We start from the raw sequence: 14944 nt of genomic DNA on the forward strand, positions 1-14944 counted from the left end.
GGCCCTGGGGAATGCAACACTGCCAGGGCTGGATCCTGATGAAGGGCAGGTTGGGGATGGGGGCTCTGGAGAAGCCCCCAGGAGGAGCCCCAGCCATGGGGAGCAGGCAGGGCAGGCTCTGGGGTGGCACAGGGGGGCTGTGACAGCGTGCCAGTGTCCCCAAGGCGGGATGGGCCAGCAGGGGGAGGTTTGACATCCCCCTGTGCTGCTCCACAATGCCAGGTGAGGCAGAGGGATGTCCTGGCTGCTGCCTGGCCCAGCAGGGAGGTCTGGTCCCCATCAAGGGTCAGCACTGGGAGGGCTGGTGGCCCCAGGAGCAGCTGGCTGGTGAGAAGGCACCACGGAGAGCAGGAATGAGGTGCTGCCAAAGCAGATACACCCAGCACCTCTCAGCTTCAAACATTTTGAGGTGTTTGAAGCATGGCAATTCTCTCCCTCTTGCTTTAGGGGATTTTCTACACCGATGAGAGGGTTCTGCCTCCCCAGGAGAGCATTCCTTGGGCTCGGAGCCCCACGGTGCTGCCTTGGCACCTCTGCGTGCTCCTGAGCTGACTCATTCCTCAAGCACACCTCGTTACATCACCAGGACCAGGAATAAAAACCCCCACCTCACACATGCACACGTTCCCCAGCACCACCCCCAGCTTCGCAGGAGGAGATCCCTCCTTTCCTCCACACAGGATTGAGCCTCCACCACCACCAAATCCCTCTGCACTTCTCCAGTTGCTCAGTTTACACTGCCTGGGCTCCTCGCCAGCCAGGCACGGTCCACGCTGCTCCCTGCCTGCTTCCCAGCATCCCAGATTCCAGGGAGGAATTCCTGCTTCCCAACATCCCAGATTCCAGGGAGGAATTCCTGCTTCCCAACATTCCAGATTCCAGGAGGAATTCCTGCTTCCCGACATCCCAGATTCCAGGGAGGAATTCCTGCTTCCCAACATCTCAGATTCCAGGGAGGAATTCCTGCTTCCCAGCATCCCAGATTCCAGGGAGGAATTCCTGCTTCCCAACATCTCAGATTCCAGGGAGGAATTCCTGCTTCCCGACATCCCAGATTCCAGGGAGGAATTCCTGCTTCCCAACATCTCAGATTCCAGGAGGAATTCCTGCTTCCCAGCATCCCAGATTCCAGGGAGGAATTCCTGCTTCCCGACATCCCAGATTCCCCACCAGCCCAGGGAGGCAGCCTGGCCTCCTCAAATCACCTGTTTAGCCAAAAATCCTCTAATTAGAACGACCAACCAAATGGCTTCAAGATTTCCCTGAAGGATGCTTTAAAGCTGGTTTCAAATATGATTCCCCAATTACCACACGAGAATTTCAGCATTGTTACAGTGGTTGCTATTTTTAGGTCTCTGAAAACAGACAGCAAAATGCTGGTGACATCAGCACTTGACTAGTGTCGACTTGTTTCACTACCAAATGGATGCTGCATGGTGTGGGCAAGGAAATAAAAATCCCAGACCAATGTAGAGCTTGAATGTGTAATAATGTAAAGCTTATTGAATATTGGGGCAGGGCTCCAGACAGTGTCTGAAGGTCCAGAGGAAGCCTTGGTAATTCTGTTACTCAAACATCAATGGTGGTTGTAAAGCAGCTTGTAAGAGTGAGGGAAATATTGACCTAAGTGAAACATCAACATGCACTGATGTGGTTTTTCTTAAATGAAAAAATTCTCCCTAATTTTTTGTTAAAAAAAAAAAGCCATTAGGTCATTAGGTAGAAAAGTATATGAAATTCAGCCAGTGCTATGCAGATTTTCCTCACTGTTTTATCCACCTCCCTCCACCACCCAGCAGCTTTGTCTTTGTGGGTAGCACCTTCAAGCCTCCCTTTCTGTTGCAGGATTTCCACATCATTTTAGCACTCCCTGTTTCACACCATGGGTGAACATCCCTCTGGTGCTCCACAGGCACTTCTCACTCCAGCAAGGTGTTCAGGGGCCAGGTGAGTGCCAGGTCACACCTCCTGCATCCTCCCATCCCCAGTGCCAGGTCACACCTCCTGCATCCCCCATCCCACCGTGCCTGTAGAGCTGGGACTGCCCTCTAGGCTCCCTCAGGGCTCTGTTTGGCTTTTTGGGGTTTGTGCCATCTGGTAACTGCTTGGGGAAGGGGGTAGGAAACAGCGGTCCTGCATCCCAGCATCACTGCTGCTGTTTATTCATTCCTTTTGTTGGAGACCTGGCAACCAGCTATTAATGTGAGCCTGGTGGGAATTAATTTTGGAGTAAGCTTTTGTACGGAGTGCTTCCCTGAGATGGAGCTGGATTGCACTTCCTTCAACCATTAATTTGCTAATTCCACCAAAACCAAGAAGAATATGCTTTTCTGACTCCCAGCTCTCACAATAGATTACAGGGCTTCATTTACTTGTGCAAACAAGTTATCTGGAGCCTGCTCTTGTTCTCACAGTGGTCAGGAGCTCCTCATGACTTGGGTGTGCCTTCACTTGGGCCCTGGGGTCTGATCCAGGGATTGAGCCTGGTCCTGCTGGTCCCTGGAACACTTGCTGAAGGCAAGGGCCTGCCAGGATGTCATCCTTCCCTGCTCTCTGACATCAGAGCCTGCTGGAAAAAAATGACTGTTGTGCCACAAATAGCATGATTGAGTCACTTTGCTACAGGATCAGCTCAGAGGAGGGGGAAGCGACTGGCGAGGAGGGAGAGGAGCAGGAGATGTGGGATCTGCTCAGGGGGAAACTGGCAAACAAAGGAAAAGAAACAGGTATTGCCTCCTTTGGCCCTCTGCCATCAGGGTGACTCCATTTCATAAATTCCTCCACAAAATGCAGGACAAGAGCAGGATTCAGAGCACAGGGTGCACCTGCACCTCTCTGCCTGTTGGCAGGGCAAGCCTGGCTGCACATTTACAGAGAGGAGGGGAGCTCAGGTGAATATTCAGGGACTGTTTGCTTGCTTGCTTACACCTGCTGTGTATTTTTGAGTAGGATCATTGTTATTTGCACCTGGAAAAAACTGGACCTAGTAGTCCTGTTTTCAGCAAGAATGCAGGTCCAGGAGTCAGTATAGAAAGCAGCCCTAAAGAAATCCATTTCCTACCACTGTGAGCAAAGCTAGAGGGACTTCAAGCATTCAGGGCACCTGGCTTGTACCCCCAGTGCTTCCAGCAAGCCACTCTGGCCTGAGGTACAGCTGGGGAGCAGGAGCTGCCATTGCTCAGAGCTTCACTTTAGTAATTGTCATTTTCTCCAGGGGCAAGGGAGCAGCTTCCAGGAAAACCAGCCAAAAGTTAAACCAACACAGGCAGCTCTTACTGAGGCCTGGAAATAGCGGGCAAACAGCTGTCATTTTCTTTCATTTGGCCTGGGTGCAATTTTCCTCTTCTTTCCCATTTGCACAGGTCATTCCAGGGAGCTGGAATGGGAGGGGAAGGGAAGGGAAGGGAAGGGAAGGGAAGGGAAGGGAAGGGAAGGGAAGGGAAGGGAGGGGAAGGGGTCAGTACATGAGGAGCTGAGTGTCCCAGCCCCAGCCAGCTTGAGTGCAAACCCTCCAAGGACTTGCACTGCCTATCACCCATGCTGCTGGGTTCACACTGTTCATTCTTCAAGCTAAATAGCAGCTGATAAAAATACACCAGCACTTGTACTTGTGCTGTGCAGGTGTGTGCAGAGATTGCCCACCAGCCTGTGGGAGGCAGCTCTGTGCTCAGGTGGGCTGATAGCAGCAAAGAGCAGCCTGAGCTCAGCAGCACTCTTTGCCCCCTCCTTCCTGGATTTATACTCCTACCTGCCTCCAAGTCAAAACATCTTCCTGCCTGCCCCTCACTCCTGTTGGGATACAGTGAGGAGATCTGGGGGAGTCAGCTGTGGGACTGCTGCAGTCTCTCTGGAGGGTCAGCAAAGCCAGCTCGGGGCTCTGTGACAGGTTCAGCCAAACAACACCACTGGCAATGGGGAGAGATGCTGTACCTGTCCTGGGGAGGGAGAGGCACAGCAGGGACAGGCTCACAGGGCTGGGCTCGTTGCACCTTTTGCTGTCTCTGGGTCTGGAGCAGAAAGCTTCCATGAATAAAAAGCAAAACCAGCCCAGACATGACCCCAGGGAGCCCAGGGTGTCCCTCAGCACCAGCAGTGCTGCTGCTCCCTTGGCTTCCCTGGCTCTGCTGCAGGGAGAGCATGGGGCACAGCCACCTCTGGCAGGATGATGTTCTGGGCAGCCTCTTGCTTTGCCATGCCCTACCCTTCCCAAAACAGCCCTGCCACTCAGAGAGGTGTAAAATAACCCTAAAGTCACACTTTGCCACAGAACACGACAGAGCACAAGAGCTGATATGTAAATGGGAAGGGTGGGTGCACCCTCTCTGAAGGGGAAAGGTCTTTCCTCCCCCCTTGCCTCCATCTCTGGGACAAAAGCCCAGAGATGCTATCACAAATATTTGTGGAGGCAGGTCAAAAGAGCCAGCGGTGAATTTTGGTAACTGAAAAGGAAAATAAAAAACATGACAAAAATAAAAAACCCTCACCAAACCCAACAACAACAACAAAAACCCGAACAAAAAAAAAAACCAAAACCCAAAACCTTGAGACTAAAGCAAACAAATACAGGGTTGGAAAAATCTTTTCCCAGATTTCAGCTACAGCATCCTGCAGCTGCAAATTTGCTTTTTTGCCCTCTGCTTCTCCATTCAACTTTATTACATACCCTGGCCCCTTCACATACCCAGATGAAAGAGTAAGACCAACCTTTTCTCCCTGCACTTCACACAAGCACAGCTATTTCAAAGGCCTTGGACTTGCCTATGTTCCAGACACGGCAAAGCATCTCCTCACTGAGGACCATTCTCCTACCAGATATCAATTTTCAAGCCTCCATCCTCAGAATTGTTCTAATAAACAGATGTTTTCCTTAACCTTACACAAACCTATCTTGAACACAAAAAATGACCGAAGTGGTTTGACTAAAAGGGTACAAACATTTAGTCTTGGATACCACAGTAACAAAGGCTCATCTCCATAGCCCAGACTTGCAGAAAATTATAAGCAACTGAAAATGAGTGTTTCAAATGGAAGTGTTATGCAACATGAATGACAGTGACCTGAAACGCCCAGAGCAGACTATTCCCCTCTCCAACATCCATCTATAGCAGCACAGGAAATGTTGGAGGCCTGAAAGAAACAGCCATTTCCAGCTTGGAGAAAGAACAGAGACACAAAACTGCGTAGCACTGGAGTATCTTTTGGGCTCTTGCCTTGCCAGAATATTTTTAGAGACAAGAGAAGTTCAAATGAGGTGTGATTTTTGACAGGAGTAAGAGCCTGAATGAGGGATGTGGGACTCCAGGGGCTCTCCAAAATGCAGTTTATTGTACCCAAGAGTTACAGCATCCAGGGTTGTGGGTGACAGAGCTGTGCCCACAGCTGTCAGCTCCAGCTGCAGGCAGCCCTGGACACCCTTTGGTTTAGGTTACAATGCATTTTATACTTTGCTGAGCATCTTAATACAGCAGAACCAATCTATACCTTAACTATTATCTATAGCCTATCATAACTATTATAATTACCATATTCATGTTACTATTCTCCAATCACTAAAAGTTAGTACATTACAGTTTAAGCTAGAAGTTGTTTTTCAGTTTTCTTGCAGTGGAAAATTCTGAGACCTTTTTTCTACTTGCCACATTTGCTGCCTTGTTTGCCTGTGCTCTCTTCCTGCTTGGTAAAAACATCTTCTTGTTTGGGGTGGGTTTATCCTTTGCTCTAAGCCATAAAAACCCCTCTAACTAACACACCCTTGGTTATCCAGTGAGACTGGCTCAGCAATTCTTTTCTTCAATATCAAAACTTGCTTCCATCTCTATTCCTTCTTCAGATTCCACATTCAAGAATCTTTCTGCTAAGCACACCTCTCTCTCTGTGAGACTTTCTTGTCCAACTTTTATCCTTCCCAACAGACAGGAACCATTAAAGCAAACCCTGGGACTCACCTGAGGCCGTAGAGGACGGTCCCGTCGGGGTGCAGCCGGATCATTCGGTTCTTCACCGTCACCCCGTGCAGAAAGGACTTCTTGTCGTTCAGGAAGTAGGTGTCAGGCAGCCACAGCTGGTCAGCCACCCTGTTGTCCAGGGTCAGGTTGAGAGGAAGGTCGTTGTAGGCCAGGCGTTTGTCCCGCCAGCTCTGCTGGAAGTACATGGTGATGGTGTAATCCTGGCAGAGAAACGGGCACACGTCAGCCTGGGCCACTGCAGCTCCAGCCCCTCACCAACCACTGCCAACACCTCCCCCGGTTCCTCAGCACCCAAATCGTGGGTCTACACCTCCAACACTTTTTTAAGGGTTTTTTTGGAGGTTTTTTTGTTTGTTTTTTTTTTTGTTTGTTTGTTTATTTTAGTTGGTTTGGGTTTTTTTGTGGTTTTTTTTGTTGTTTTTTGGTTTTTTGTCTTTGTTTGTTTTGGGGTTTTTTTAGTTTTGTTTTTTTGGGTTTTTTTTGTTTTAGTTTGGGTTTTTTCTCTTTCTTTTTCTCTTTTTTTTGGAGGGGTGTGCGCTGCGATTCATTCTGTGAAAATGGGAGCAAGCCCATGTTTTACAGGGGACAAAACACCATTACATTTTGTCCCCTGCTCCCCCTGTCCTTGCCATTTATGTTTCCAATCAAGCAAAACTGCATCCCAGCCCTGCTGTCCCAGCCTGCTGAGAGCTTGTCTGCACCACCAGCAGCAGTTCAGGTATGGGAGCACCAAAGGGTACTCAAATTTATGGGGAATAAATTTTAGCCAACAGTGGCTACCCAGCAAAGACTTCCAGGGCTGTTCCCCACTTCCCTCACACAAAGGTCACACAAATGAAATCCACCCATGTCCAGGCACTGCTCCTCTAGTTGGTAAAAGCTAATTTTGGTTTCAGCAGAAGCTGAGGTTGTTCCAAAGGGCACAGGGAGAGCCTCACCTCGAGGCCAAGGTTTGAAGATCAGGCCAGGCCAGCCAAGAGAAGCTCTGAGCACTTGCCTCACTATGGGAGCTGAGCTGGGAGCTCGTGGTGGTTCTCAGGAAGGGACATAAGGGGAGGAAATCTGTCATCAGTGGAGCACAAGCCACTGGCAAAGGGGCAGTTCCCTGAAAAATTCCCCTTAAATTTGGGCATCAGGAGAAAGTTCTTCATGGAAAGGGTTGTTAAACATCAGAATGGAGTGTCTAGGGAGGTGGTGGAGTCCCCATCCCTGGAGGGGTCCAAGGAACAACTGGATGTGGCACTCAGGGCCATGGTCTGGCTGACAAAGCTGGGGTCAGCCAGTCACAGGTGGAACTCAATCTTAGAGGACTTTTCCAGCCTAAATAATTCTGTGATTCCCAAACCATCCCCAGCTAGCACAATGCCATACAAACCTCCTGCTCCCCTCCTGTCCAGCAGAGAAAAGCCGACACTTCAAACTGTTGCTAACACAAGAATTTTACAGAAGGGAGCAGGAGCTGTTGGTGGCTGCTGCTCTGCAGAAGCCAAACCCATTGCTGGGCACATCCAGGGCACATCCAGAGGCCTTGGATCAGCCTGTTCAGAGGCACAGTGTGGTGCCACATAATAGAACAGCTTCTTCTTCTTCTCAGCTAAACAAGCAGTACAGGAAGGAGTCTTGTACACACCAACAACAGGAAACATTCTCAGGAAACATTATCATAGCAGGTCTTAAATATGCTGGGAGATAAGATTTTTGGAGTAAACCAGGTGGCATTAAAAGCTATGGATTGATTAGGAAGTGAGCACAAGTCCTGGTGACAGTGACCTTACAGAAGTCAGAGATTTTTCCCCAAGTCCTTAAATAAAAAGCTATAGGAATGTGCTTCTTGTTGACAGAGTGATAAATCTATCTTTTGTCCCCTTAAAAAGGAAATAAGACTTGAAGTTTCTCTTCTCAATTAGGTGAAAAGACATCTCTTAGGACTTAGGAGACTTCATCTCAAACTTAAGGATAGCCAATTGGACAGAAGTTAAAAAGTCTTGCCTAAGCAATTTAGTAGAAAAAGAAGAGAACAAAGAAACGAATGGCTTTTGTGAGATGTTTTACTAGGGGCAAAGACCTTTGGCACCTGGCTCAGTTTTTCTCTGTAAAGAGTTTTGTTATTTTGCCTTTTATTAAAACCTTTTTAACACTACCTCAGAAGCCATCCTGCTGATTTTAAGCCTTCTAAGGTAGCTGAGCTACCTTGGGTGTGAAATAGATCTCCAAGATCTTATGAGACTTAGCTCAAAGAGACCCATATTAAAAGCATTTTTGCAGATGATCTAGAAGAGGTAGGATCACAGACACATTGTCTCTTCTCAAGCAGTCCCTGCAGTGTTACAGGAATCTCCTTGACCACATGAATTTGCAGGATGAGCCTTTCTGCTCTGCAAATCCCAGGGAGGAGCTGGCGAGGAGCTTGCTCATGCACCAACATCTGGGCTGAGCACTGAGGCATCTGCCTGCCTGTCTTCTCCCACAGCCTTCATTCAAAGCCAGGTTTGATTAACACCTCTGAAAACAAGCTCCAATAATCCCACATCACAGATAATGCCAGCTTTTGGGTATCTAACTATGATTCAGAAACCCAGAGCCACATGCACATCTGAAAGGTCATGGTGTAAATCTGTGGAGCACACCAGATACAGAGCTATATCTGTCACTTGCTGGGCTGTCTTGAAAAGAACAAAGATGCACTGACAGCTTGCTGGCCAAGGAGCTGTTTTGCTCTGCTTTTTAAAGGACTCTAAACTCCAGCCTCAGAAGTCTCACAGTCCATCTCTCTGAGGCACAAACATTCTCATTTTGGTCAGGACCCTGCAAAGGAAGATATTGCCCCCAGCACCCCTCCCAGGGTGCTTGGGGCTGCACTGCAGTGAGAGCACAGAGGAGCAGAGCATCCAAATTCCTGAATCCTCTTACTCCTGTTGGTAACAGGCTCATCCCCTGCCTGTGGGACACTTGGCTACAGAGGCATCCTTTCCATTCCCCCCTTTGAGAACTCCACCCACACATCTTGGCAAGCTTCTTCACTGACCTGCATTTCCCTAACCCTTGACAGAGCCCTGCAACACCTCACCCCTAACCAGGCCACCCTGCTGTCACTGCAGGCTCCTGCCAGCCTTCAAGCAGCAGCAGGCAAGAGGTGGCACTGATCTCCAGAAGACAAAAAGGGCAAGCTGCTTACAAAGTGAACAATGCACCTGGTAAAACACATCCTCTGTGTTCCCAGGGCTGATGGAACAGGCTCAGAGGGGTGCTGACAGAGAAGCTACACCCTGCCATCAGCTAGAGGATGCTCTTCAGGTGCAGAGACCTTCCTGGGAAGAGCAGCCAGCCCAGCCCAGGGCTGAGCTCTGTTCTCCAGCCTTCCTGGGTTCCTTGGCACAACAGATTTCTCTGGGCAGCATCGTGGAGGTGAGAACTTGATAACCATGGTTCATGGCAGGGCCTCAGGTTTCCCTCAGCCTCTCTCTCTGCTGGTTCCTGTGCTCCACTTCTTGTTCTGCTGCTCTCATCTCATTGCTGAACAGCTGGCAGGATTTCTGGGCAGAAGGAAGAGCAGGGCAGGCGCCCACCCCACAGTGGTCAGCCCTCCCAGGAGGGACAAGGGGCACTGACATGGCACGGACAGAGCCCAGCCATGGGCAAGAGGGACAGGGCAGGCACAGCTGAGGCTGGAGGCAGCACTGGCAGGGCCCCTGCAGCAGGTGAGAGGGGCAGAATCCAGGAGAGAAGCAGTGAGCTTGCCTGCCCCTTCATGCCCCATTTCCAGGGGGCCAGGCAGTCATGGAGTACCCATGTGCCACCCTAACATCACACCCTGGCCAGGCTCCAGAGCTGCTGGGACCTTAATCCCAGCCTTCCTTGCAGAGGCACACAAGGGTGGCACTGCTCTGCAGCAGCAGAATGGCCAGATGGAGCCAAGGCATGCAGGGGTTCATGGGTTCAGGAATCAAGCACTGAGCCTGATTTCCCTCCAAGCCTCGGATGATGAGGCCTTTGTTGGGGGTTTTATCTGTCACTGGGCTAATATGAGGCTTTCCCAAACCTCCCACTGATCCATGACACTCACCAGCCTGCTGATGCCACACATATGACACCAGCTGGGGTTCCCAGAGGCACCAGCTGGCAGCAGTTGGCCAATTTACCAGGTTCAGTGAAGAACCTTGAGTTAAACACACCTGGAGCTCTCACACCCCTCCAGCTCTTCCTTCCACCTCACCCCTGAGGCACCTTGGTGGGACAGCACAGCTGGATGTCCCTGCTGCCTGTGCAGGGCTAAGTGAGGGGTTTTGCCTCTGCACACACACCCAGCAAGCAGAGCTCTCCTCTGATGCTGCTGGAGGAGCAAATCAGAGGTGCAGGAAAATCTGACTTGTCCCTTGTCTGTAAATGAGAGAGGTGCAGGAAAATCTGACTTTTCCCTTGTCTCTAAATGGGAGAGGTGCAGGAAAATCTGACTTGTCCCTTGTCTCTAAATGAAAGGTGCAGGAAAATCTGACTTTTCCCTTGTCTCTAAATGAGAGGTGCAGGAAAATCTGACTTTTCCCTTGTCTCTAAATGAGAGGTGCAGGAAAATCTGACTTTTCCCTTGTCTCTAAATGAAAGGTGCAGGAAAATCTGACTTTTCCCTTGCCTCTAAACTGGCAGCCTAGCCCCTCTCCACCCTGCATCAGGGCAGCTCCAGCAGCAACAAAAATGCTTCCAAATGATGGATCCCACTGGTCTTTGTGGAGGACCATAAAATGCTCAGGCAGGGCCAGAGTCTGGCAGAGCTTTGTGGGGAGCTCCCAGCTCGCCCTGCCAAGGTGATCTGCACTGGGATAGAAGGCAGGACCCACACTGGAAGGGGCATACATGTGCCAGGCCACCCTGTGCAAGCTCCTGCTTCATCTGGTGCCTGCTGGGGGAGGAGAGGTGAGGCTGGAAGTAGGGAGATAGATACCACTCCTCACCAGAAACTGCACTTTGGAAAGTGTTCACCGTGACCCTGGAATTCATTTTTTAAAAAACAAAGGCTGGAACAGGACAAAGGGAGCTTCTGAAGGGTGGATATGACCAGAAGTTGCATGTCTCCCCTTGTTCTCCCTTTTCCCATCCCAAGGAAAAGCAAGCTTTGCAAAGATACCTGCAAATTCTGCCCAGCTGGGCTTTGCTACCAGAGCTGAGCTGGCCATGTCAGGCTGCCCTGCCCTGCCCAGCATCCCACTGTGGGAGCTGAAATGCCAGAATCACCAGCTCTGGCCAGGGGGAAGCTCTCTCAGCCCTGCTGAGGCTCACTGACCTAAAAAGCAGGAGCCTCTTTGCTAAAATGCTTTGTGTGTTTCAAAAGAAGCCTCTCCTCCCTCTCTGCCAGCCCAGCAGGGGCCAGATCCCTTGGTTTGTCCCCAAGGTGTGGTACCCAGCAGCTCCCAGCTCCAGCAGCACTTCCAGGGCTTTCACAGAATTCACAGAATCACCAGGTTGGAAGAGATCTTTGAGATCAGTGAGTCCAGCCCAGCCCCAAACCCTCAACCAAACCCTGGCACCCAGTGCCACATCCAGGCTTTGTTAAACACACCCAGGATGGGGACTCCACCACCTCCCTGGGCAGCCATTCCAGAACTTTATCCCCTTTCTGTAAAAACTTCAACTCCCTGCAGCAGCAGCAGCAGCAGCAGCATCCCTGAGCTGCCCTCCCATGCCAGCTGTGTGTGGGATGGCTCTGGGCACCACAGCTCCCCTCCTGTGGCTCAGATGGCACCTGAGCTGCTGGAGAGCTGGGGAGCTGCTGAGCCTGGCTGTCCCTGAGGGATCCCTGCACATGCCTGGCTCTGCTGAGCAGCTCTGTGCCAGCTGCCAGTGCCAGCCCCTGATGCCCCCACTCCCAAGGGCTCCAAAGCCTTTCCAAAGGCTTTTTTCTCTCTCCTCCTTCCTGCTCTGTGAGGCACACAGGGCAGAGGTGAGAGCTGGCAGACACTCATGGTGCAGAGGTGCTCCCCTGTGAGCAGAGCTCACCTGGAGGGACACAAAACACCCTGCAGAAGGAAGAGGAGATTACCTGGGGGGCCCACGTGTTGGGATGATGGGGTGTCCTACCTGCTGCTGAGGACAGGAATGCTAAAATCCATCTCCAGCTGAGAGGATATTGATAATTACAGCCAGTCCTGAAGCTCAGCTGAGCCCCCACACCAAAGATGGTGTGCACTGTGAGAGGCTGGAGTGCTGACACGGCAGGGGCATGAATGGAGGAAGGTGTTTCCTGCAGAACCCCAGAGGCAACAAACTCAGCCAAGCATGCACAGGGATTCCCCAGACTCTCAGAGGACAGGGCAGAGAAGTCTGAGGGAACAGCAGCTGAGTCACAGCAAGAAGGGAAATAAGCTGGCACTATTGCTATGAATTCAAGAATGAATTTCCACTGGCTCATTTTTCAAACACCTTTATTAACATCTATCCTTTAAGCTGCTTCTCTCCCTCCACCTCACAGAGCCCCTTTTGGGAGTGAAATGCTCCTTGGGAAGCAAACCTGGCCTGGCCCTGGACCCCTCCCTGTGGTGCTGGCTCTGTTCAGCCCAGGAGCAGAAATGAACCCACTGTCACACGACACCAAAGCTGCCTCTTGGAGAAGTGTCCCAGGCTAAGATGCCAGGTCTGAGCACAGGAACAAACTTGCTTGTGCAGAGAAAGGCACAGTTTGGGGGGAACAAGGCAGTGAGAGGACTTGTGAACCAGGGAAGGGGACTAAAGCAGGAGAGGAGCCACTCCTGCCATGGGCAGCACAGGCTGGGGGCTGCTGGAGCAGTAACAGCCTGGGAGGCAGCAGGAAGCTGAGGATGGAGGTGGCAGATATCATCTGAAGCCACCATAACTCAGTGAGGACACAGAACAGCTGCTGGTGGGCCAGCCATAGTGTTAAATGGTGTGCAGGGATGTGCCCAAACCACCAAGGGCACAGCACTTCAGGGAGTCAGCTCAGACTGGGAGCCTGAACCTCCTTGCCCACGGATCAGGGAACAGCAAGGGCTGGGCAGGAGCAGTTCAGGCACCACAGGGCATCGTGTCCCTTTCTGTCACTGCAGTGACAGGAGGGATACAAAATCGAGGGGCCCCTCTTCTCCTGCAGTCCTGTGTCAGTTTGCAGGACACAAACATGCTCTGAACACATGTGTAGCTCTTACAAATGTGTTTGTGCTGGGTTTGCAGACACAGGTGTATGTGTCAGACCAAAAGTCTTTATACAGTCAGAGCCTGTCTTCAGTAACAGGAAGGAAATGGCAGGGGGGAATAGAAGTTAAAAAGGGTCTTTGTTGTGATACTTAATTCTGCAGCTATTTGGACTTAAGGATCTCAGTCAGAGCTGGTACCTCCTTAATTGAAGACACTCAGTTTCTCTTATGAGAGCTAATCTTATTTCTCAAAATATTCAACCTTTGGCATCTGCAGTCTTGTGGCTGTGAGTCCTTCACTGTTTGCACATCACTTTAAACAGGTACCAGTCAGGTTTTCTCTTTTCCAACTCCCTGTAGTGCATGTATTAAGCTGGTAAACAACCATAACCTTGTGCTCTCAGGCTCACAGTGTCCCACCTCCTTTTAGACACTTCAGGGTTACTCATCAGAGCACAAATAACCACAAACACTCTCAGAACTAGTTGAGAGGCTCTGATAGAGGCAGGAGACAGTAAGGCAGGGAGAACTGTTGCAGGGGTTAAGCACAGAGCAGAGCTCAGGCACAGTCTGACGTTCAGCAATGGGTTGTTGCACAAGAATAGACTGAAGGCAAGGTAATGGAAATAACTTTCCACAGAGCCTGTGCAATTAGATGTTACAAAAGCATGAAGTCAGGAGCATAAGAGTATTTTGGAAGGTCTAAGCATTAATATGGAAAATAAATTCAAGTTGTTATGGAAAGGAACTCACAGGAAAGAACAACTCAAGGATGCTGAGCCTGCTGCTGCAAAGCTCCATCTTCCAACTGCTTCCATGTTTGAACAGAACTCCCAGCAGCTGCTCCCCAAAGCCCCAGCACAGCTCCTGAGAGACACACCTCGTGGGCAGGCTGGGTCAGATCATTTTCCTTCGTGCTGTGACCTAGAGAACCCTCAGCACTGAGCTACTCCAGGGGCAGAAGTGTGCAGGCTCATTAGGGGCTCCACTAGACTCAGGCACCAGGACCAGAAATTGAAAGAATAATGTGTGTGGAAAGGTCAAATATTTGCTCAGAATACAGCAATTCTGGCAACACAGATATTGCCTTGTGCCTGGTCCATTTTTGTGGATGACAAAAGAGTTGGATACCTTTCAGTGGGGCTTTGGAAGTGAAGGTGACTGTTCCAGGCTGTTACTGGAGGCTCCTTCACCAAGCACTTGTGGGGTACTGGGAACAATAACTTCCTGCAGGGGAGGGTGGGCACTGCTCTTCTGCTGCTGCAGGGCTCTGGCCATGAGGGATAAAGGAGGTTTTGCAACTCACCTCTAGCTCTGGCTGTACCATTGACTTTTTCCCCCTTGACTTTGATAAAGAACCTCCTTTTGGAGAAGCAACCAAATAAAAGTCCTTCCCTATATAAGCAAATGACATATGGTCTCCTTGTCCAAGATCACAAAAAAACATTAGGAAAGCCAAGATGCTCCAGAAAGAGGGAGAAAAATGGAACATCTGACTTAGTAAAAACCAAGCTGCCACTGCCAGAGACTAATGAACAGTTTGCTGGCTTCAACTTCTTTGATGATTAAACACCAGCTCCTGTTCCCGTCATTCTTGGGAAAGAAATTAAAGGACAAAGTAGTCCTCAAGTATGTTTCATTTGAAGGAGGGGATAGGAGAAAGGAGGGGAATTGTTTTGAAGGGGAGAAGACAGGATCTGCCTGCAGTCAGCTGCAAGGAATTGGAATGGTGTAAAATGTACAGGAATGTACAGGAATATATAGGAAATATACAGGAATGTACAGGAATGTATGGGAATATACAGGAATATAAAGGAATGTACAGGATTGTAGAGGAAT

At 50.1% G+C, this 14944-nt stretch overlaps 1 protein-coding gene across 2 annotated transcripts in view; it reads right to left on the reverse strand.

Annotated features, from left to right (window-relative positions):
- The window catches only part of LOC136562586 (gamma-aminobutyric acid receptor subunit beta-4), a 78537-nt gene that overhangs the window by 19597 nt on the left and 43996 nt on the right, over positions 1-14944 (reverse strand). For both annotated transcript variants that reach the window (XM_066559510.1, XM_066559509.1), the window contains exon 4: positions 5946-6166. In XM_066559510.1, the coding sequence (XP_066415607.1) occupies positions 5946-6166 (221 nt within the window). The remainder of the gene's footprint in view (positions 1-5945; positions 6167-14944) is intronic.

Source organism: Molothrus aeneus, chromosome 14 (assembly GCF_037042795.1).
Source record: "Molothrus aeneus isolate 106 chromosome 14, BPBGC_Maene_1.0, whole genome shotgun sequence".
Lineage (NCBI taxonomy): Eukaryota > Metazoa > Chordata > Aves > Passeriformes > Icteridae > Molothrus > Molothrus aeneus.